The sequence below is a fragment of the Ascidia mentula genome, chromosome 1 (assembly GCF_947561715.1).
Source record: "Ascidia mentula chromosome 1, kaAscMent1.1, whole genome shotgun sequence".
Lineage (NCBI taxonomy): Eukaryota > Metazoa > Chordata > Ascidiacea > Phlebobranchia > Ascidiidae > Ascidia > Ascidia mentula.
This window is the reverse complement of record NC_138566.1, coordinates 15076148-15098951: the sequence shown is the minus strand read 5'-3', so window position 1 is coordinate 15098951 and position 22804 is coordinate 15076148. Positions and strand designations below refer to the sequence as shown.

Genomic DNA, 22804 nt, shown 5'->3' with positions numbered 1-22804 from the left:
AATATCCAGCAAGCGGGTAACTCAGTTCCTTGGTCTTGCACGGGTGTTACACAACCCTTGACCCTCCAGTCAATACTTTTAGGGTTAAGTTCCTCAATGCCAACATCTGGGTCAGTTTCTTGACATTCTTCACCCAGATTCGATGCTCCGAATAACAAGGGCGGTCTGTAACATTCTGCCACATTCCGATCGTCCATCCATGGGAGTTCATCGTTTTTCTGTGTTGAAATGTATTTAAACAAACGTTTACTCAAAACTTAGTTGGAAATCATTAGGTTAACAGGCTTCGCAGCCCAGGTATTGCAGTCTAGCTGTGTCAGCCACCATTGTATGAAACATTACTGCGTTGATTTGGACATGTGTTGTTTTTTTACCCGATCACTGAACTGTGTTAGTGAAATCCTGTATGTGAACTTTCCAGTCTTGAAATCTTCATTGTGTTCTTTCACTTCAGCTAACCTTCATTCCCAAATACTTTTTCTTTCACGAAGTTCGTCCTCGTTTAAATATTGTTTATCTGCAAACCATCGAAATAACTGCAACATAACTATAAATGTTAATTGGATGTAAAATAAGAATGAAACTTATTAAAGCAATTTGGTGGAAACCAGGAATAAACTTTCTGTATTTTGCGATCCACTCATTCCATACTTGATTTACGTCATCATCAAGATCGCCAAACATTGTTCAGTACGTTGAAGCAAAAAAGTTATGCCTACATAAACGTGCCAGTATGTATTAACATGATAAGGGTATATGATAAGTTATCACCATTTCAACGCCAGGATATACTATGGGTTACATCATTTTGCTGCGTATAAGTTTCTGTAAAATGTTTACTTTTTCTTGCAAAATTTGTTTACCTTTTCAAAAATAAACGCCTACCGGAAGTATTTGACAATTACTTTGCTCTTGCAATTGAGGTACATGGCCACGGCACAAGACATTGCACAGCAAATAACCTCTTCTTACCCCGTGTCCGGACCAAACGCGCCCAACGGACATTGCAATATTCTTGCGTTACAGTGTGGAATGACCTACCACAAAACATTAAATGTTTCAGTTTAATTGGTTTCAAACGTGCTGCAAGAGAGTACCTACTTTTCGAAATTGTCACGTGGTTTCCTGGTAAACAATTCCCGAGGTCTATTTACATTGTACGGCACCGTCCAATCCCAAACCAATTACTGCAATAATGCTTTGGGCGTCATTTAATTCTCCCTTCCAGACTATTTGCTTGCCTCGTTTTGTCAGTATAATCACGTGCTTACGCATTCACAATGATTGGGTAATTACAATTTTTGCCCATCGACATTGCTTTCCTCTACAATTCTGCTTATATTGCGCTTTCATTTTCATGTTCGTGTGTTTAACTTTTTACACATTACCGCTACATCCGACTTAGTTCAGCCACCCATCCGGTCAGCTACTCGACAACCATTATTTGGTTCTTAGCTGTACCTTTCGTCTCACATATAATGTTTGAAAAATTGTGCAATTTATGATGACGAAAAATAAACAAATCTTGAATCTTGAAATCTTGTATATACCCTGCAGTCACATTCCAACAGTATACAATACGTGGTGACTACACTTGATAAACAAATCAATGTTTTTGATTAGCTAATTAACTTTAATTGTTGTAATAAATAACTAAGTACTTGCTGGAATAATTTAATCAACTACTGCTGTGAGTAACATATAAGATTTAACATACAAATTCTTGTTCAAAAACAACAGATTTGTACGCATACACAACCGTACATAAAACTGCGAGTTTCCACATTTGCAACTTGCTTGACGTCACACATGATTTACCAACTTCTCGCTTTTAATTCATTTTAACGCTGCGCGATCAAAACGATTGACTGCAAAGCGAAACCGACTGCTGTTACGTCATGAGAAATGACTGTGGCTGATTAGATAGGTGTCGCTGGAGAGCACATCGAATGAAAACTTCGGTTAAAGCACCCGAGTCATACAAACAAAAAAAGCGATCGGGATTCGTCCCCAGGATGTCGTGGGTTCGAATCTCGGTGTGGAAACAAATAAGTAAAAGAACATATTCCAGTGCGACGCATTTGGAGATATTCACAGTACGTGCGACGCACTGATTATTGTGAAAGGCTGGGTTTCAAGTTACCCGACGCTTTTGGAAATTGAAATGAATGCACCAGGGCGTCCCGACGAACAGTTTGAGAACCATTGAATTACATCCTGGAATTCCAACGTTGGTAAGTTGATTGATCGCAAATATAATCATAACATGTGATGTTTATATTTAACCTCCACATACAACTCAAATAGTGTCTGTGTGGATTGTTAGTCGACCAGACCGTCGTCAGTCATCAAATACACTGATGAGACCCAATAGGTCGAAACCGTGTGCACAACTGTCTGCAGATAACTGGTTATCTTAAAAGTTAACTCCACAAATGTAGCGCAAAAGAACCTGCGATCACTTGTTTGACGTTTTCTTTCCAAGTTTTCACGCTTTATTATATCACGTATTCATTTACGCCACGTTTTTTCACCTCTTATTCTTAAACCTTCCACCTACTTAATTAAATGTTTTTATGTTAATTTATATTTTAATTCACGTAATTGTCTCGAAAGCACCAGTCACCGCACGTTGATTTTACATAGCAGCGCTAACTCCCTCTCTCTCACGTGACACGGTTGGGCCAATGACGAGTGATATAAAAGATAGAAACGGGACTAACGCGAGACTCTAAAGGAGGACTGCCAGGCTGCTTTGTAGATCGTTATTCGCCTGCTTGTATTTTAAAGTTTTATGAACAAGATTTAATCTGATTGGAAAACCGTTGTGCTGGAACAGGCTTGTGGTGAGTCGGTAATACAGCGTCCTGAGGACCTTGGAAAGCGTTTGGTTTAAGAAGCGTAACACAAATACGAAAAATCAACATTTTCTACAAAACGTTTCCGCATAACGTTTTCTCAGTTCAATATGAAAGTAGACCCCTGTCCAACTCACAATAAGCCAGAGTTTCAGGCTTTCTTTACCGATTGCTCGCGAAGTCAGCAAAAACAATCCTAGTAACAAATACTAACCCTTACAAACCTTCAGTGAATCAGCAAACTACTACACACTTAACAACTGAATGCTGGTTGCGAGGAGAGGGTGTGTTTAGTTTCATTGGGTCGTAACCGTTACATTTTGCATAGTAGTTGAGGCGTAACTTGAAACGTACGGTCTATGTTTCGCGTTAAGGGAAGGTTCCGCAATCTTAGGGCACAAAATTCTTTTTTATTTCTGTTTGGGAAATGTATTGATATTGAAAAAAAAACAGATGAAATTATGGCCTTACAAAAATCCCTAAATTTTTATGGCGTCAGAAAACGGCCCCTGAAGCACAACCTTTTCTGATCATCAGAAAAACACTGATGTCATTATTTTAACAAATTGGGAAATCCCCTATCTGTCCAGTGCCAAGTCACGTTTTTAGGAAAAAATGTCAGAAAAACAAATGAATGATGACTTTTCAGCTAAGCGTCGCAGAGAGTTCACCAGCGGAGTTTAATTCCAATGCTGTGAAAGCTTTTGTGTATTACCTGACCTGCGAAAGTTTGTTTTCACGTTAATTTTAAATTTATATTATCAAGATTTATCATCATGTTTTTGTGTGGTCTGTTTTAGAATTAGTTGTTAGATAGGTAAGCCCCCAGATTGGTTGTTTCTGACAAATTCTTGCAGGCAGTTTTTGCGTTTGGCAGTATTTCATATTTGACCACTTTTTCGATCACTTTACTTATATTTTTATTTGACATTGTAATTATTACGAACAACTCTGCAACTTCTACTTGCTTTCCATAGTTGTCTGTAATGCACTAACATACAAAAAAAACATTGCGATCGTCTGCACAATTAACGATCGCCAAAAACAAAATCCGCGCAAAAAAACAAACTTTCCAATCCGGGATCCATCCATGAATTAATTGCTGTGGTTTGTCTTTTTTATATTTTATCTCTCAACCCCGTTGTAAAAGGTTATAAATTTTAATACAAAACCGATGGTGCATTTTTTGTCAACAAGATTTTGTAGGAATTTCTTAAATACGTGGGACAAAACTTTCTATGCATACTTTCGGTGGTTATACTTGGTACAGTGACAAGCACCTCAATATCATTCCATGTAAATGGACAACTGTATACAGGTTTGTTGAAGCTTATATGCAAAAATCTTCTGCATTTCTTTTTTTAGCTTTTTAATGCATTTTTATTTAGTTAATTTTAGTTGTTGGCAAAAGCTGTCACGAAAATGTGGACGTGTTTGTTAAAGATAGAAGTAGAAATTATTAGTTGTTGTAAACCTGTTTGCTTTGTTCAGTTGATGATGTGGATCCGATGATGAGCCTGAACTCATGGCTCCTATCACAACCAGGACTCACTGGAACAAAAGTTATATGTTATGAGGGAGTGGATGTGGATGTTGCGTGGTTGCCATGGAGAAAACTCCTGGAAAGATAGAAGCTGTAAACTCGGTGAATGTTGAAAGTTAAACTCTATGTCTTGGTTTGTTGTTTAATCATAACTGATATGCAGATGCTTCCTATTCATCAACTAATTTTACTGTGTTTGACATAAAAATGCATATTTAAAAAAAATTTATGTATTGACAAACGTATTTAGTGCCTCAGCCTGCTTGCTTCAGTGGACGGGTGCAGAGTAACAACTGTGGAAGGACTTGGGTCACGAAGAGATGGCTACAATGCAATACAAACTCGTGTAGCTGAGTTCGATGGTTCACAGTGTGGTTATTGCACTCCTGGCTTCGTCATGAATATGTACAGGTTCGCTTATAAATTAGAATACACAGAAAATTTGTGGTGGGTTATTCAGAGTATGTTTTTCTGGCCTTTCAAACTCAACTGGGCTTATTATATTAAATCATTGCAGTATGCATGTTTATATGTAGTTGCCAATAAAACCATAAAGCAACCCTCTCATCTTTTTAGCCTTTTATCAGAAGGTCCAACTCCAACCGAGCAAAGATAGTTTTGATGGAAACATTTGTCGTTGTACAGGATATCGTCCCATACTTGATGCAATGAAATGTTTTGCAACATATGCTGACCCAAAACTGCTGGAAAAATGTTCAGACATTGAGGTACAACATGCAATAAAGTGTACAAACTTTCTGATTCCTTTTCTGTGACCAACAAATACTTTAATTAAACAACATTGTATCTCTAGAAATTTTTAACAGTTTTTGTTTTTTAGGATCTTGAAAAGGAGTTCTGTCATTTAAAATGCAACAAACGAAAGTTAGTGCAACAAAAAGCAACCAGGCTTGAATTATTTAATGGTGGAACTTCATGGATCCGACCAACTTCGTTTAATGATTTAGTTGCAGTTCTCAAATCCCAACCGACTGCCCAAATAGTTTGTAAAAACACTGCTTCTGGTAAGTCTGACACGACAAATTTCTGTTATTTTGTTTGTGATCTCATGATGATCCATGGGAAAATACTTGAACCTGCCGTATGTGTTAAAATGAAGTCAAAAACAAAAAAATAAAAAAAATATATACAATAAGTTTGGGGTGAAAACAAAGCTGTGATAATGATTAAAGTAATTGTGGTTATAATTCAACTTGCATTTACAATGTAAGAAGTTGACCCAAACTTTGATCTGTTTGTGGTAAGAATTTCTCACCCTATAGCCCTGAGTGTTCAGGCAAATGTTTGTTTAAACAAAAAACATCAACAAGTTTGTGTTGTAACATGTTGCTAGTCATCACCCAATGAAATCATATAGTTGACATAATTCACTAAACCTAACATTTGACATGATCACAGTTTCTGGTCATCAGCATGTTTGTCCTAACACATAATTAGCATTTTTTTTAATTTCAGGGCTTAAACATGAGTTGACATGGGTTGGAGTCCTGTGGATGTAAACTTGACCGCAACTGCTGCTACTAATGAAGCGGTTGTAGCTTGGGATTTAAACACTTCTGGCTTGCTATATTGTCTGAATGTTGGTCACACGGTCACGAAAGTGTCACAACTCTCATGGAAATCTTTTGCTGAGTGGATCACAGGTTGGTGGATTTTAGATGATCGTGTGATAACGAGTTTCCATGCTGGGATCTGCCGAGGCCATAAGACGTGCATAAACATATATGTTTAATAATTCACAATGGCAAAACGGGGGTTGGGTTATCAAAATATCTATAATGAAGTGCAGTATTCTGACTTTAAACAGAATCAGTCAAACTACAAAACAAGCACTAAATGTGTTTCTTCCTTACAAGCAGTAAAGAGCCATAAGAATCCATGAGAAATGCGGACACGTGCACACAATATTTCATCCTATAAGGTCTCATCAGTGCAGTTTGGTGTGACTGTGGCACTGGGCTAGCTTGTAGACTACCATGCACACTTACACCACAGACACCTTGAAATTAAAATCTGTGTCCCTGTCGGTATCCAAGTTGTCCCAGCCAGTGTCACAGTCACCAGCTGCACTGATGAGACCTTTATAGATTGAAACAGTGCGTGCATGTGTCCGCAGATCTAACACACATCCATAATTACTGCACTAACCAGTATATATCAACCTAGTTTATTTTTACTTTCAACTTGCTGCACATTTATCATATATTGCTAGAGTTGCGTCATCAATTCTAATTGGTCTCAAAAGAAACAGCGACATTATTATATAAACAGGTGTGTGATTCCTAGCGACGTTGTTACAATCTGAGTGGAGCGCATTCCACGTACGATATTCGGGTTAGGTCTGACTCATCCCTGTGTATGTGCACTTATTTAAACTAACCCGGTATCCAACCACTGCTAATTTCGTCATCAATGAAACAAATACGTCACGAAAATGGGAATTTAATGAAAAACAGCTGCTGATCTTTTACCACACCGGGGTTCGAACCCTGACTATTTGTTCAGTACATTTGACATAAAGTCGGTGCTTATGTTGTTCCTTTACCTGAGTTTAATTGAAAACCTGATGCAGAGAATTACACTAAATACATCTTTATTATTTCATCAAAACTACATTGATACAAAGTTAGTCAAAGAATTAGACACACGCATTAACAACTACACTATCGGTATGTAAGCATACAGAGTTAACACACAAAGCGAAGACTATTAGGTTAAGTGGTAGAGGCTGAGACTGATAAAAGCACACTATACTAGTGAGAGGGGTGACGATTTAGAGGTTCTGAAAAAAGATTGTTCACAGCAAGCATTTAACAGAAGACAATCAGTTACTGGAAAACCGGGTTAAACTTTACACAGGAAAACTGGCGCCATGGAGACGACCAACAAACAATCACCAGCAAATTACATGGCAACGTAATCTTGGTTGCTACGTCTCGGGCTTTTCAAGTGTGGTCGGACTGATCGAAAACTATTTTACTATTTTAGTCAAAATATGCGAGTCCTTGTTACGTTTTTATTCTTCTTGGCACGTTGACATTTATTAACTGTGGTCTAACTTTCCTCTGGTGAGTAGCAACCCACGCCAACAGGATAAATTGCTTGTCCGGAAACAAAACAATTGTTGTCTCGATCTTTGGCAATTTTCTTGAAACGCGAATCATCGTCAACTCCCCAACTGAGCAAATATTCTCAATTTGAGAAATTTTACAGTATTTGTAAGAAGTTTTTGAAGACTTTACCAACAAGGATATATCTTATTTAAGGTATAATTGTACGCGATAAAAACGATAAACACTTTGCTGATTTGTTGTAGTTTGGTTTTGTTCCACATTGGTAAATAATGGTTTGTAACATGTTGTCTTATGGCGTTTACACAAAAATATGATGGTATACCTGTTCTTGATAATCCAGTACTTGTCTTCGCCACGTGGTTTGCTCTGATCTTTTCCATAACCAACGACCAACACTGTGTGACGTAACGCGTTTTCGTTCGTTGGATTTAAACCTTTTTCCCAATCAGGATCATAAAATATATCTGAAAGTTCATTGCACTGCTATGATATTTAATATTTGCTCGCAAAGAGGCAAATTTATTTATATACAGTTAAGTTATAAGAAGTTGTTTTCAAAAAGTTACCTTCATAGTTGGTGTGAGCGTGGAATTTGGATTTATTTGAAGCAACCAAACTGACAGCAACCGGCCCAACTTTCGCCACCACATTTTCAAGTTCTTTTTCACATCCTTTTATTTTCTTGAATCCTTTGATTCCGATACGTCTGCAAGGCCCATCTCTGCATCGTGTTCTCTGTCCAATATAACAGCACAAATTGTCGTACACATATTTTCACCAAATCATGATGTATGCTATGTAACTTTTTGTTTACGAAGATCTTTTCGTAAATTTCGATTACAATGGTTCAACCTAATAAGTTTTGCTGATTTTGATGTTTGGTTTCTCAAACCAAACCAGTACTGGAAGATACAATTAAACGTATCTCTTTTCAAGACTCTCATTTGCAGAAACCAGTAGTTTAGTGGTGGTTACGTTATAACTCTGGCAATCTACAAGGTACTTTAGTAATGGACGTCTATGGGAAGTATGTTATGAGGTAAAAAGCACACTGAAGATCCAATTATTGTTTAATATTGAAAATGGATTTTCGTTGAACAAACCTTGCCAATGAACGGATATTCATGTTCAAAAACGAGTCCATTCCTTCTAATGTAATCAAACGCCCATTCCAGATCTCCTGTACCTCCACCCTTTTCGTCACAATCAACTAATTGGTGTTCAGAAAGTTTGACCAAATCTTCGTTGTTTATCTTGTGATGAGATTCAACGGCTGCTACCTGCATATTTAAATCACAGTAGTTATACTAGTTAGGCATTTGTTACGAACGCTTACTGCACTGAATATCCAGCAAACGGGTAACTCAGTTCCTTGGTCTTGCACCGGTGTTACACAACCCTTGTCCCTCCAGTCAAAACTTTCAGGGTTGGGTTCCTCAATGCCAACATCTGGGTCAGTTTCTTGAGGTTCTTCGCACAGTTTCGATGCTCCGAATAACAAGGGCGGTCTGTAACATTCTGCCACATTCCGATCGTCCATCCATGGAATTTCATCATTTTTCTGTGTTGAAATGTATTTAAACAAATGTTCACTCAAACTTAGTAGGAAGTCATTAGGCTAACAGGCTTCGCAGCCCAGGTATCGCAGTGTAGGTGGATCAGCCACCATTGTATGAAACATTACTGCGTTGATTTGGACATGTGTTGTTTTTTACCCGATCGCTGAACTGTGTCAGTGAAATCCTGTATGTGAACTTTCCAGTCTTGAAATCTTCATTGTGTTCTTTCACTTCAGCTAAACTTCTTTCCCAAATAATTTTTCTTTCAAGAAGTTCGTCCTCGTTTAAATATTGTTTATCTGCAAACCATCGAAATAACTGCAACATAACTCTAAATGTTAAATCGATGTAAATTAAGAATGAAACTTATTAAAGCAATTTGGTTGAAACCAGGAATAAACTTACTGTATTTTGCGATCCACTCATTCCATACTTGATCTACGTCATCATCAAGATCGCCAAACATTGTTCAGTACGTTGAAGCAAAAAAATTATGCCTACATAAACGTGCCAGTAAGTATAAACATGATAACGGTATATGATAAGTTATCACGCCACGTCAGGGCATATTATATATTACATCATTTTGCTGCGTATAAGTTTCTCTGCATATACGCTGCAGCCACATTCCAACAATGCACAATATGGGGTGATACTAAATTTGATAAACAAATCAATGCTTTTTAATTAGCTAATCAACTAAATTAAATGTTGGAATAAATAACTTAGTAATTGCCGGAATAATTTAATCAACGCTAACTACTGCCGTGCACTTTATCGCAAGTAAATAAACCAAGATCTTGTTTTGTTTACTTGCGATTTAATCATAAATGTTATCTTCTTTTCCGTGAGTAACAAATAAAATTTGACATACAAATTCTTGTTCAAATACAATAGCTTTGTACGCATTCACAACCGTACATAAAACTATGAGTCTCCACATTTGCTACTTGACGTCACGCATCATTTACCAACTTCGCTTTCAACTCAATTTAACGCTGCGCAATCAAATCAATTAATTGCAAAGCGAAACCGACCGCTGCTACGTCATTGAAGGAAATGACTTTATATCTGTGACCGATTCGATAGGTCTCGCGGGTTCGAATCCCGGTGTGGCAACAAATAAGTAAAAGAACATATTGCAGTGCGACGCATTTGGAGATATTCACAGTACGTGTGACGCACTGATTATTGTGAAAGGCCGGGTTTAAAGTTACCCGACGCCCTTGGATATTCGAAAGAACGCACCGAGGTAACGCGACGAACAGTTTGAGAACCATTAAATTACATCCTTAAATTCCAACTTTGGTGAGTTGATTGATCGCATGTATCATCATAATCATAAAATCCAATGTTTCTTTTTAACTTCTACTATAACTCAAACCGTTTCCGCATATCGTTTTATCAGTTCATTATGAAAGACCCCTGTACACTTCAAAATAAGCCAGAGTTTCACGGTTTCTTAACTGATTGCTCGCAAAGTCAGCTAGAACAAGCTGACAAATATTAATCCTTGCAAACCTTCAGTGAATCAGCAAACTACTACGCACTTACCAACTGAATGCTGGTTGCGAGGAGACAGGGTGTGTTTAGTTTCAGTGGGTCGTAACCGTTACATAGAAGTTGATGCGTAACTTGAAACCTACACAGGGTTTCGCGTAAGGGGAGGTTCTCTTCGGACACAAATTTTGTTTCTATTTCTGTTTGGAAAATGTATTGTTATGGAAAGAAACAGATGAAACTGTGGCCTTACAAAAATCCTTAATTTTTTATGATGTCAGTTAAAAGGCCCCTGAAGCCCAACCATTTCTGATCATTAAAAATAGCTGACGTAATTATTTCACGCATTGGGAAATCCCCTGTCCTTTCCGTGCGAAGTCACGTTTTTAGGAAAAAATGTAAACTCAGAAAACAAATGAATGATGACTTTTCAGCTATGCGTCGCAGAGAGTTTGCCAGCGAGATTTAATTCCAATGCTGTAAGAGCTCTTGTGTATTTCTTCTGATTTACAAAACTTTTGTTTTCACGTTAATTTTAAATTTATATTATCAAGATTTATCATTATCATGTTTTAGGAAAAAATGTCAAATAATTTTGTGAAAATTTACCGATAATCCGCAAAATATTATTGAGCTAATGCATTAACATATGAAAAAAACGTCTGCGAAATTAACGATCGCCAAAACAAAATCCTCTGAGCAAAAAACAAACTTTCCACTCTGGGATCCATGTATTGATTTGCTGTGGTTTGTCAGCAATTTGTGCATTTTTTTTATATATTTTATCTCTCAACCCCGTTGTAAAAGGTTATTAATTTTAATACAAAACCGATGGTGCATTTTTTGTCAACAAAATTTTGTAGCTAATTCTTAAATACGACAAAACTATCTATGCTTCCACTTTAGGTGGTTATACTTGGTACAATGACAAGTACCTCAATATCATTCCATGTAAATGGACAACTGTATACAGGTTTGTTGAAGCTTATTTGCAAAAAAACTTCTGCATTTCTTTTTTTAGGCTTTTAATGCATTTTTATTTAGTTAATTTTAGTTGTTGGCAATAGCTGTCACAAAAAATGTGGACGTCCTTGTTAAAGATAGAAGTAGAAATTATTAGTTGTTGTAAACCTGTTTGCTTTGTTCAGTTGATGATGTGGATCCGATGATGAGCCTGAACTCATGGCTCCGATCACAACCAGGACTCACTGGAACAAAAGTTATGTGTTATGAGGGAGGATGTGGATGTTGCGTGGTTGCCATGGAGAAAACTCCCGGAAAGATAGAAGCTGTAAACTCGGTGATTGTTGAAAGTTAAACTTTATGTCTCGGTTTGTTGTTTAATCATAACTGATATGCAGATGCTTCCTATTCATTAACTAATTTTACTGTGATAAGCAATGTGGAGCCAATAATATGAATTGTGTATAAGCTGCAGACACGGGGCCTGATGGCACTATTGGTTGAGCTTTGCTTGGTCATGGTGTTTCCACTTTGTTTTCTCCGTAAGGTTGCACCTAGTTTGGTGCCCAACGGATGACGGTGATTGCATAGTCACCACAAAGTGGAAGTCTTTGCTTGGCCGTTTGGTCAGCAAAGTTGTCTTATCGTCACACCAGCTGCACTGATGAGACCTTTTAGGTCAAAACAGTGGCCATCTGTCTGCAGCTTATACACAATTTTACTGTGTTTGACATAAAAATGCATATTTAAAAAAAATCTTATGTATTGACAAATGTATTAAGTGCCTCAGCCTGCTTGCTTCAGTGGACGGGTGCAGAGTAACAACTGTGGAAGGACTTGGGTCACGAAGAGATGGCTACAATGCAATACAAACTCGTGTAGCTGACTTTGATGGTTCACAGTGTGGTTAATTGCACTCCTGGCTTCGTCATGAATATGTACAGGTTCGCTTATAAATTAGAATACACAGAAAATTTGTGGTGGGTTATTGACAATTTTTTTTCAAAATAAAATGTCAGAGAATGCTTTTCTGGCCTTTCAAACACAACTGTGCTTATTTTATTAAATCATTACAGTATATGCATGTTTATATGTAGTTGCCAATAAAACCATAAAGTAACCCTCTTGTCTTTTTAGCCTTTTATCAGAAGATCCAACTCCAACCGAACAGAAAGTTGAAGATAGTTTTGATGGAAACATTTGTCGTTGTACAGGATATCGTCCCATACTTGATGCAATGAAATCTTTTGCAAAAGATGCTGACCCAAAACTGCTGGAAAAATGTTCAGACATTGAGGTACAACATGCAATAAAATGTACAAACTTCCTGATTCCTTTTCTGTGACCAACAAATACTTTAAGTAAACAACATTGTATCTCTGGAAATGTTCAACAGTTTTTGTTTCTCAGGATCTTGAAAAGGATTTTTGTCATTTAAAATGCAACAAACGAAAGTTGGTGCAACAAAAAGCAACCAGGCTTGAATTATTTAATGGTGGAACTTCATGGATCCGACCAACTTCATTCAATGATTTAGTTGCAGTTCTCAAATCCCAACCAACTGCTCAAATAGTTTGTGGAAACACTGCTTCTGGTAAGTCTAACACGACAAATTTATGTTTTTTTTGTTTGTGATCTGATGATGATCCATGGGAAAATACTTGAACCTATAGTATGTGTTAAAATGAAGGCAAAAGTGAGGTACAATAAGTTTGGGGTCAAAACAAAGCTGTGATAATGATTAAAGTAATGGTGGTTATAATTCAACTTGCATTTACAATGTAAGAAGTTGACCCAAACTTTGATTTGTTTGTGGTAAGAATTTCTCACCCTATAACCCTGAGTATTCAGGCAAATGTTTATTTTAAACAACAAACATCAACAAGTTTATATTGTAACATGTTGTAAAAATGCACTAAACCTGCTTAAATTTCAAATCTATAATGAAGTGCAGTGTTCTGACTTCAAACAGAATCGGTCCAAATACAAAACAAGCACAAAATGTGTTTCTTCCTTACAAGCAGTAAAGAGCCATAAGAATCCATGAGAAATGCGGACACTTGTACACAATATTTCATTCTATAAGGTCTCATTAGTACAGTTTGGTGTGACTGTGGCACTGGGCTACCTTGTAGACTACCATGCACACTTACACCACAGACACCATGAAGTTAAAATCTGTGTCCCTGTGAGTATCCAAGTTGCCCCAGCCAGTGTCACAGTCACCAGCTGCACTGATGATACCTTTATAGATTGAAACAGTCGTTGTTTATATTGCTTGCAGTAATCATTTTGTTTGGCCGGTGTTGTTTTTACAAAAGATTTACGGAAATATTAAAATTGGTCTTTTTTGTTGTTTCCTAAATGCCAGAAAGTTGAAAATTTAACCGAAGATTTTACACAGAACGAGTTTGTTCAAATCGGAGTGTTAGCGCCGCTGGTGGCGATATTGCGAGGTCATTGCATTCCCGCTCAGATGAAAGCTGCGATTGCTGTTGGATGCATCACTAGAGGGAACCAGGAAGCCCAACACGAGGCGTCGTTAGAAGAAGCTCCGACCGCTCTGTGTCGTCTGTTTCAAGTAAGTAGAAAATGAAGTTACAAAAATCAAGTTTGTCAAGTTTAAAGAAATTTCTCATTAAAATTTGTAACTTTTAGTGGAACTCTTTTACGGCATTTTTTTGATTTTTACTTTCCATTTTGCAAAAAAATATTATTCAACCCAATGTAAAGATTTCCATCAACTGTCATTTTCGTAACAGATTTGGTCGGATGAGGTGAAGGAACGCGGCGCATGCGCACTGTGGTCGTTGGCCGGTCACCACCCTGAGCAGCAGAGAGCAATTGCTCGCAGAATCGGGACGAGTCAAATCATTGACATGTTACTCAGCAAATCCGACACGCTTCAGTTGATCGGTAAAAAGTTGCTTTATTTCTGATATTTGAAATAAAACAAACGAATAATATAAAAAATAAAACAGTAAAATGAGTTCAGGAAACACAAGGCCCCAATCAGTGGAAGTTGTCGCTAAACAGATTCTTCGCGGAGTATTTTAGCAAAACGATTTTATGATGTCAATGGTTGGAATGTATTGACTCGTTTGTAGGTTGCCAGGCGGTGGCAGCATGGAGCTGGAAAAGTTCATCGAGTCAGGCGCGTTTGTCACGTGACAACACTATCCCTCCGCTCATCCGGTTGCTCAGGTTGGAGAAAACCAGTCGGAAAGTCGTCATGGGAACACTGGACGCTATTAACAAGATGTGCATTGGTGCGTGACAATTTTTCTGTAACGTTCATTTCAGGTATTATCACAACGACAATGGCTGCGCGTGAAGCTTTTTTGTTTTCTAAAGCATTAGAGGGAGCTTGAACGTCTGGTGTTTTTTTTTTAACTATGAGAAAATATTGGTTTCGTTCAGAATGCAATATTTTGTGTTTGTAAAATCAGTGAATTTCCTGAAGTTTGTTTTTGATAAATTTGTTTGTTATTATTTCACTTTATTTTCACATCGGTCCAGGTGTAGCCCACATAAACAACAAAAACTCACTACTCACAATTGCCGAAGAGGGCGCCATTGAGCTGCTGGTCAACAGACTGTGGAAAATGTCACGTGACGAGAAGATGCAGGTGACGCGATGCCAGAAATTACGTCATAGAGTCGCGATTAAACAAAATATGTTTGTTCTTAAGGTCGCCCAGTATGGTGGGTTTGTTGTAAAACCTTTGAAATTGAAATTTAAGTACAAATAATTGGCGATAAAGTTAATTGCGTGTGCAAGTTTATGTGTGAACGAATTGGAAGTAATTTTTACTAACAATTGTTTTGTTCTTTCTAAGGCGGTGAAATTACAAGCAGTCTCCGCACTAACCATGTTCGCATTCAACCGAATCCAACAACAACAACAGATTTCACGCTTGGGTGGTTTGAGCCTCATAACGTTTGAGGATTTATTTCGGTGCAAGGATCCGATTTTTAAAACTACCGCAGCTTTTCAGGTAAAGTTGGAAAGAAATATCTTGTATCTTAGACAGCTTTGTGAGATGAATTAAAACCTCATGCAATAATATAAACCTTGTGGTTTATGTGGGACGAAAGCGTGGAGGAAGTGGTTTTAAGTTATAGCAGTTGTGTATTTAACAGCTGGTTGTTCTCGCTCGCATCATAACAAACACTTCCCTTGTCGAATCTTCCGCTAGAGGCGTCATTACGCTCGTCAACTTCCTCGATGACGTCAACGATGACGTAGTGGCAATGGCAGGTACGTGTTGAAATATATATTCGACTTTTTGGGTGATTTGTAGTTTCACATGAAAGAAAGATGACGTAATGATGACGTATTACAGCGGATTATCTTGCGTCACTCGCCCACACGAGGGCGGGCGTTCCTGAAGCCATCGTCACTTGCGGCGCTGTGGAGAAACTTCTTGGTAAAGTGAAGTCGGAGAATCAGTTGGTTCGACAAACTGCTGCCCATGCATTAGGTTAGCTGTCTATATACGATTTCTATGGAGTTGTCGGGTGACAAAATAACGTGAGATTGTTTGGGAAAACATGCACTTGGTTTCCCTATTACCGTATGTATTACATTGACATTTATCTATTTCCACGTGGTTTAAACTTGATGACATTTTTAGGATATTTATCTTTCAACCGAACGGCGAGCAGAGAGTTGATGACGTCATGTAGAGCGACTGAAGGCCTTTACGTCACTCTTACGGATAATTTGGGTGAAGATGGAAAAGTGTCTGATGAGTTTGTAGCCGAGTTTAAACGACAGGCGACCATCGGTTTGCCGATTGTTAAAGAAAAGAGGAGTAAGTTCGTTACAATTTGTGTTAACGTACATTTCTACTGAGCTTAGACACAAGCTTCCATGCAGCAAAAGTTCTGGGGTTTATTTCAATCCTAAAAATATCAACCTTTGTTTATTCAGGGCCGTCAAGACCTCAAACAGCGCAAACGAGGGGAAACACCTTACATGTTAACGGGTAGAAAAATGCCTCGTAGTGTGCGTTAAAATACAGGAACACTGAAATGTGGATTTTTCAGAGCTGCTCACCGGATGATGAGAGCACGTTCGATTTCCCCGGCCAACAGAAAAGTTTCTGCAAACAAATAAAACTTGTCTGTTCCCAAGTTTTTCTTATTTTAGAACAACAGTTTCCTGTTATTCTTTTCTTGTCAGGTTCAAAACATTGTATGCAGTTGCGCGACAAGTTCGTGTAGTTTGTAAATATTTCACTGTGAAAATTTGTATGCTTCCTGTATTATGTGAAAGATTGTTAGATGCTGTTTTTTTATGTTCTTGCATTCCCTTTTGAAGTGACACGTTTTGTGAGATTTATAAAACTGTGAACATCCCAGATTCTTCCACTGATGTAACATTTTTTTACTCATAATTGCATCGTGTGCACTTAGTAAAGAATGTTTAACAAAGTTAGACATATGCATATTTACCTTAAATTTTTGTAGAAATCGAGTAGCTTTACTACAATAAATTGTTGGCTTCCAACCGATTATTTGTAACATAGAATATTGCTCTTTCATGCAAAATGTATATCAACTTGATTCAATCTGTCTATTTTGTGTGTACAAAAAAAAATTAGGTAATTATTGCAAGTCAGCAATCAGCATCAGAACAGTTGGAAAATGCTAATACACCGGGTCACAAATTTTTTCCAAACTTGATCCACGTATAAGTCTGTGTAAAACAGAATTCCGTGCAAAAAACCGTAAGCAGGTTTCTTTATATCTGAAAAATCACCTTTGCATCTGCGCTTAAATGGTTTTTCTGGGTCGGATTGGAATAATTGTTGTTATTGTGTAATTTTGTCAAAAATTTGCAAAGGCAAACAGAGCCAGTGTGTTGGTCTTTAAATATACAATAAATTTCATGACCTTGTCTTCTGTAAACCAAAGTGCTTACGTGTTGTGGAAGTAATATTAAATATAAAACACCGCATATTTCATCGGAAAACTTTATGAAGAGAAACAAAGCCGTTTCAATAGATGTTGGAACAGCAGTGAATGCACTTTGCCTCAGTAAAGACAACAGTAAAGTGGTCATCGCTGGACGGTCTCTGTTGAAAATTTATCATGTTGATGAGGTTAATGGTTTCAGCGAGCACCTTAATCTTCATGTTGGAAGAAAACAGGTTTGCTACGATGGAATTATTGTGTGCCACTAAGTTTGATAGTGCTGATTGTGTTTCGTTTCATGTTATAAGTGTATGTTTTTGCAATTGCTGTTGTATTTTTAAGGGAGGGATATTGGTATTTTTCTTTGCTCATGACTGGCCAAAGCCAGTTACCACCCAACAAAATAATACATCATAAGTTATTGAAATCAAATCAGCTTTTACCTGTGGCTGCATGCTTAACCTAATTTTTCAAGATTACAATTGCTGTTCATCAGCATAATTAGTTTACACATACACAATTAATTAAAATGTTTTGTTTTTTCATTTCAGGGTTTGAACATGAGTTGTTCTGACGTGGGTTGGAGTCCCGTGGATGAAAATTTGATCGCAACTGCTGCTACTAATGGAGCGGTTGTAGCTTGGGATTTAAACACTCCTGGTCGTGAAAAGAAGCTCGCTATATTGTCTGAACATCGTCGCACGGTCACAAAAGTTTCGTTTCACAACTCGGAAGGAAATCTTTTGCTAAGTGGATCACAGGTGTTTCATATATGGGTGGTTTTTAAATAAAAATGTGTTTCTTATGTAGATGGGACCTGTCAAGACCGTTAGACAAGTTTGTTTAAATTTGCATTGTCATATGACACAAGCCTTTTTCGCAATCAGCAAATCTTGTTCGTTAAAGTTTATTTTCGTGCTCAATGTAACTTGTAACACTTCTTACAGGAGCAGAGCATGTACATTTTTCTGTTAGAAAATATATGCATCACAAGTGATATTTTGCTTTTGGCTGCTACAAGTCAAAGCGAACTGTATAAAGATTAAAACAATAAATTTATGTGTTTATTGAAATAACAATCTTGGAAGCCATATTGTATCATTTCTTTTTTAAAGGACGGAACGATGAAGCTGTTTGATTTGAGGAGAAGGGAAAGTACCTACACGTTTCAAAGCAAAGCTGATGGCGTGAGAAGTGTTCAGTTCAATCCTCATGAATATTTTATTTTTGCTGCTAGCTTCGATAATGGTTATGTACAAGTAAGTTTTAGGGGTGTGCTAACTTATTTAAAAATACCTGCAGCCAATTTTAAACTGAATCTGGATATTTAATGCTGTCATGTTGTGAAAATCCCCTCACTGTCATATTGTAACATATGAAACCAATTCAAAATCTAGGTTTTTTTGAAATAGTTGGTATGTCCTTCCAGTGAAACAGTAAACCAGTGCTTGTGATACTAAAAATGTTCCCAGTATAAATGCAAACTCAGCATTTTAGTGAGAAAAAATTAAAATATTGCACCAAAAGTTTTCATGTTAATTTTGGTTGTTGTTGTTACTAGACATGGGATTACAGGCGACCTACAGGTTACGTTCACCAGTTTATCGCACACAAGGGATCTGTGTATACTCTTGACTGGCACCCTGATCCAGATCATAAAATGACTCTTGCCACTGGAGGGCGTGATAACATGGTTAAGGTGAGTGATTGTAATAACACGAATAATTTTTTAACTCTGTTTTTGCACTGGAGGGCGTGTGAAAGGTGGTTTTCATGTCATTGCTGGTAACGGATCTAATCATTGTCCATGTTAAATATTGTTTTCCAATGTTTCCACTTGTCGCATTCCAGGTTTGGTCGATTGAAAACAACAGGGAGAAAGAAATAAACAATGTTCCAACCATGTCGTCCGTAGCTTCGGTTAAATGGAGACCCCACCATCCAGAGCAACTTGCTACTATATCTATGATGCTTGAATTCAGCGTGAACATTTGGCATCTGCATAGGAAATATGTCCCATTTGCTCATTTCCAGGTATGAATTATAATTGTAGTTGTATCAAACAACCATTTGTTTTTTGATTATTTTTCTGTTTAAACAATGAACTAAACATATTTTAAGGATCACACAGACAGCCCCTCTGGAATAGTTTGGAAAAAGTCTGATCCAAATTTTATTTTGTCTTGTTCGAAAGATGGCCGTCTCATGATGCATTCATTACTTGACGCTTCTTGTCCAGCTAAGCAGGCCATGAGTAGTGGACTTGCCATCAGCTCATGTGGTCATATCGCCCTCGCAAGTCAAGCCACAGCATCAACACCCAGGGCACAGAGTCCCACTGGTTCTGCTTCAAAACTACCAACAATATTTGGATGGAAGACTGGATCAAAAGACGTGATTGATTTGGACGGTTTGAATATTTCCAGTCCTTCTTCGCCAGTTGCATTTCAAAGACAAAACAACTTTCTTAATTCCAGATCAAAGTTCAGAATATTTTCAAGCACCAAGTCTGATTTAAAACCAAGTTCTGACTTTGATGATTATCCAACTATGACGGACTCTGTTGTAGAGCAATTAACTCTTAACCAATTTAGGTTTGTTGCGAAAAACTATGTTTTAGATGGAAGTGGGACAAAAATGACTTTCGAAGAGCTTTGCTCGCACAACTCTGATGTTGCTTTGAAAGGTGGATTCTGTAATGTTGCTCGGACGTGGAAATTGCTTGGAGTTTTTTTCAGCAAAGAGATTCATTTGAACAAATCACAACCTGAAGTTTCAGAAAAGTTAGAAAAAGCAGAGGCAAAAAACAAAAGGCACTCACTCACTGTGAAAAAGGTGAGGTGGTTTTAGTGACGTAATATCTGCTACTGAATACCTTATAAGTAGTTGCGAAATGCCTGATATGCAGAAAGTTGTAGGAATAGATATAATTATGCCATGTTTTTTTATGGGGATGGAATCGAAGGATTCTTGTGACCATGGTTTGATGTTTAAAAAACAAAATGATTTTCTAAAGTTAAACCAGTATTTGTTCATAACATGGCAAATATTGATTATCACTAATTGTTGGACATGAATTTTACCGAGATTGCTTCTACACACAATAACTGATTTGTGTTTGCTGTAGGATGAACTGCATGGTTCACATGCATTGAATGGTTCAGCAAACCATGGTGGGGAAGCTGATCAACGTTCTGATGATGGAAGACTTGAGGTAGAAGATTATCTCACTGATATCGCTCGAGGACGACAATCAGAACCTGATCTCTACATGACAGATGATGACCCTGGGTAGTTTAGAGATATTATTCTCAAATATAAAATCATGCAAAGTTTGTTGCAACACAATTGTGCATAAACTAGTAAAAGAATATATTATCATGCTTTCCTGTTGCTGCATCCGCAACAAAATTCACGGTGTTATCTACAATTAAACACCAAGATGTCCAAAATTAAAACATGTAGTGGAAATTATAATCTGTAATCTAGTTTAATGATTTAGGTTTGGTTATGGTGGAATAACATCGGAAGCTGAGTTTTTGTCTGAGCACGAATATCTTGTTCCAACTGAAGCGTTCCAACAGAGAGAGGTGTTATCAATATATATAGATAGATAGGCCACAGTGTTTTGTGTTGCTAAACATATGGTTGCTGTGAACACAGTTTTAAGGTTGCACCACAGTACACACCCTAAGTAATGAAAGATGTAAGAAACAATCTCCTGTCTTTTTCAGGACATCGAACTGGATGCGATATCAAAGTTTGGTCGAATAGATGCACCTTCTGGAATGAACATTGAAAATGAATCTGAAAAACGAATCCTGACTGCTCACGGTGGGAGGTGGCATGAGAAGGTCGTTACCAAGGAGATGAATTCTTCTTCCTCAACATCTCCTGCTGATGAGGAGCTTAACATCTCAGATGGAGTCATCAGTGTGTGTCCCACTCTCTGGCCGGCTCCACTCGATTCAATCAAAGAAGAGATTGCCTGTCAGCAATTAGAGTAAGTTTGTGCAGTTCAAAGCATTCCGGCAAAACATCGTATTTTTTAAATTGACAAAGAAATACAACAATTTATCAACAGCATATTTTTGAAACAACAGAACTAACACTTACCAGACAATGAGATAAAATAATCTGCCAACTGCTTGTACGTAGGTAAAAAGTCTTTACAAGAATGTTCTTCTCTCTAATGTTGCCATCCACAACACACATAACATTCAATCATGTTTATTCACTCAAAAATAGTTGTGGAGTTGAATTTCTTTTTCTATTTTTTCACAAAACTCTAACAGTTTTCAGTTTGCTACATGTGTTGTATTCAATGTATTTGCAGATTTTTTGCTGAAATGAATGATGTGCAAAGTCCAGTGTGTATGTTGCTTGCAATGTCATCCTATCCATCCACATACAACCTTCCTATTGATGTTGAAACAGTTGATCATTGGCAAAACTCCTATCTTGATTTGTTGGCAAAGAACAGGTTATGGATACAACATGCTCAGGTGAAATAACTACTCTATGATAAGCAAAGTGGAGCCAATAATATGAATTGTGTAAGTTGTATACAGATGTTATGCCAATATAAGTATAATTACTTTTAGTTTGAAACTTGCACAAGAACATCAACAGATTCAACTCTTTCACATTTATCAATTAAAATAATTTTCATTGAAAGCTGCAGACAGAGTGTGTACATGCACTGTTTCGACCTGTAAGGTCTCATCAGTGCAGCTGTTGAGTGGCACTGTGCTAGCTTTACAATTTTCATTCAGGTTGTAAAACTGAGCCGAGTTCCTGCAATCCAATCTCTCTCATCCTCTTTAACTTTCACCCTGGGCTGCCAAGTCTGCCAACGACGAATGCCCCAGAGTAACCCCTGGTCATGTGACAGACGCATTGATGCGGAACACAAAAACAAACCAGTCACGTGTTTCTACTGTCAACTTCAAGTGCGCGGACTCTACACATATTGTCAAGGCTGTAGCTTCGGCGGACATTCCAACTGTGTGGCAACTTGGATAAAACAATGCCAGAAAAACGATATTCCAATAACATGCAGATATCACTGTCTGTAAAATAAAAATGAATGCGTGTACATGGTTGTACGAATTACTAACGCAGGAACTAGACAGGATCGCTCTACTGTGAAAACCCGTACTTGGCAACCTCATCTGCAATAGCTAACCTTCACATATGATATCGTGATATATTTCTGCGTGGTGTGATTAGTGATAGAGATGTGTATATCGTTAGTAAAGTTGTGTGCTGACTCACCAGTGTATCTTGACCATATTAAACTACCTTCAAATCTCTGAAATCGCGTAGCTCAGTTGGTAGAGCGTTGGGTCAGGTTGGCCCATA

General features: G+C 37.6%; 3 protein-coding genes across 3 annotated transcripts; 2 read left to right on the top strand and 1 right to left on the bottom strand.

The window, feature by feature from the left end:
* Positions 1-7010: 7010 nt before the first annotated feature.
* Positions 7011-9554, bottom strand: LOC145892902 (cathepsin 8-like). The gene is made up of 7 exons (XM_082982042.1): positions 9461-9554; positions 9212-9354; positions 8833-9057; positions 8600-8776; positions 8063-8231; positions 7819-7960; positions 7011-7600 (listed from the first exon to the last, which is right to left on the bottom strand). The coding sequence occupies exons 1-7, from the start codon at positions 9519-9521 to the stop codon at positions 7477-7479; spliced, it is 1041 nt and encodes a 346-aa protein (XP_082838168.1). The 5' UTR covers positions 9522-9554; the 3' UTR covers positions 7011-7476.
* A 3507-nt stretch (positions 9555-13061) lies between these two features.
* LOC145913311 (ankyrin and armadillo repeat-containing protein-like) lies at positions 13062-16513 on the top strand. The gene is made up of 10 exons (XM_083000929.1): positions 13062-13112; positions 13923-14099; positions 14281-14434; positions 14626-14787; positions 15038-15177; positions 15283-15516; positions 15662-15779; positions 15865-16002; positions 16156-16335; positions 16455-16513. Exons 2-10 carry the CDS (start codon positions 13995-13997, stop codon positions 16511-16513), a joined length of 1290 nt encoding a protein of 429 aa, XP_082857055.1. The 5' UTR covers positions 13062-13112; positions 13923-13994.
* Positions 16514-17502: 989 nt separating this feature from the next.
* LOC145892886 (GATOR2 complex protein WDR24-like) lies at positions 17503-22518 on the top strand. Its single transcript, XM_082982041.1, has 11 exons — positions 17503-17676; positions 17992-18201; positions 18556-18699; positions 19002-19139; positions 19292-19474; positions 19562-20275; positions 20568-20731; positions 20943-21030; positions 21175-21443; positions 21777-21945; positions 22216-22518. The coding sequence occupies exons 1-11, from the start codon at positions 17503-17505 to the stop codon at positions 22516-22518; spliced, it is 2556 nt and encodes an 851-aa protein (XP_082838167.1).
* Positions 22519-22804: the final 286 nt, after the last annotated feature.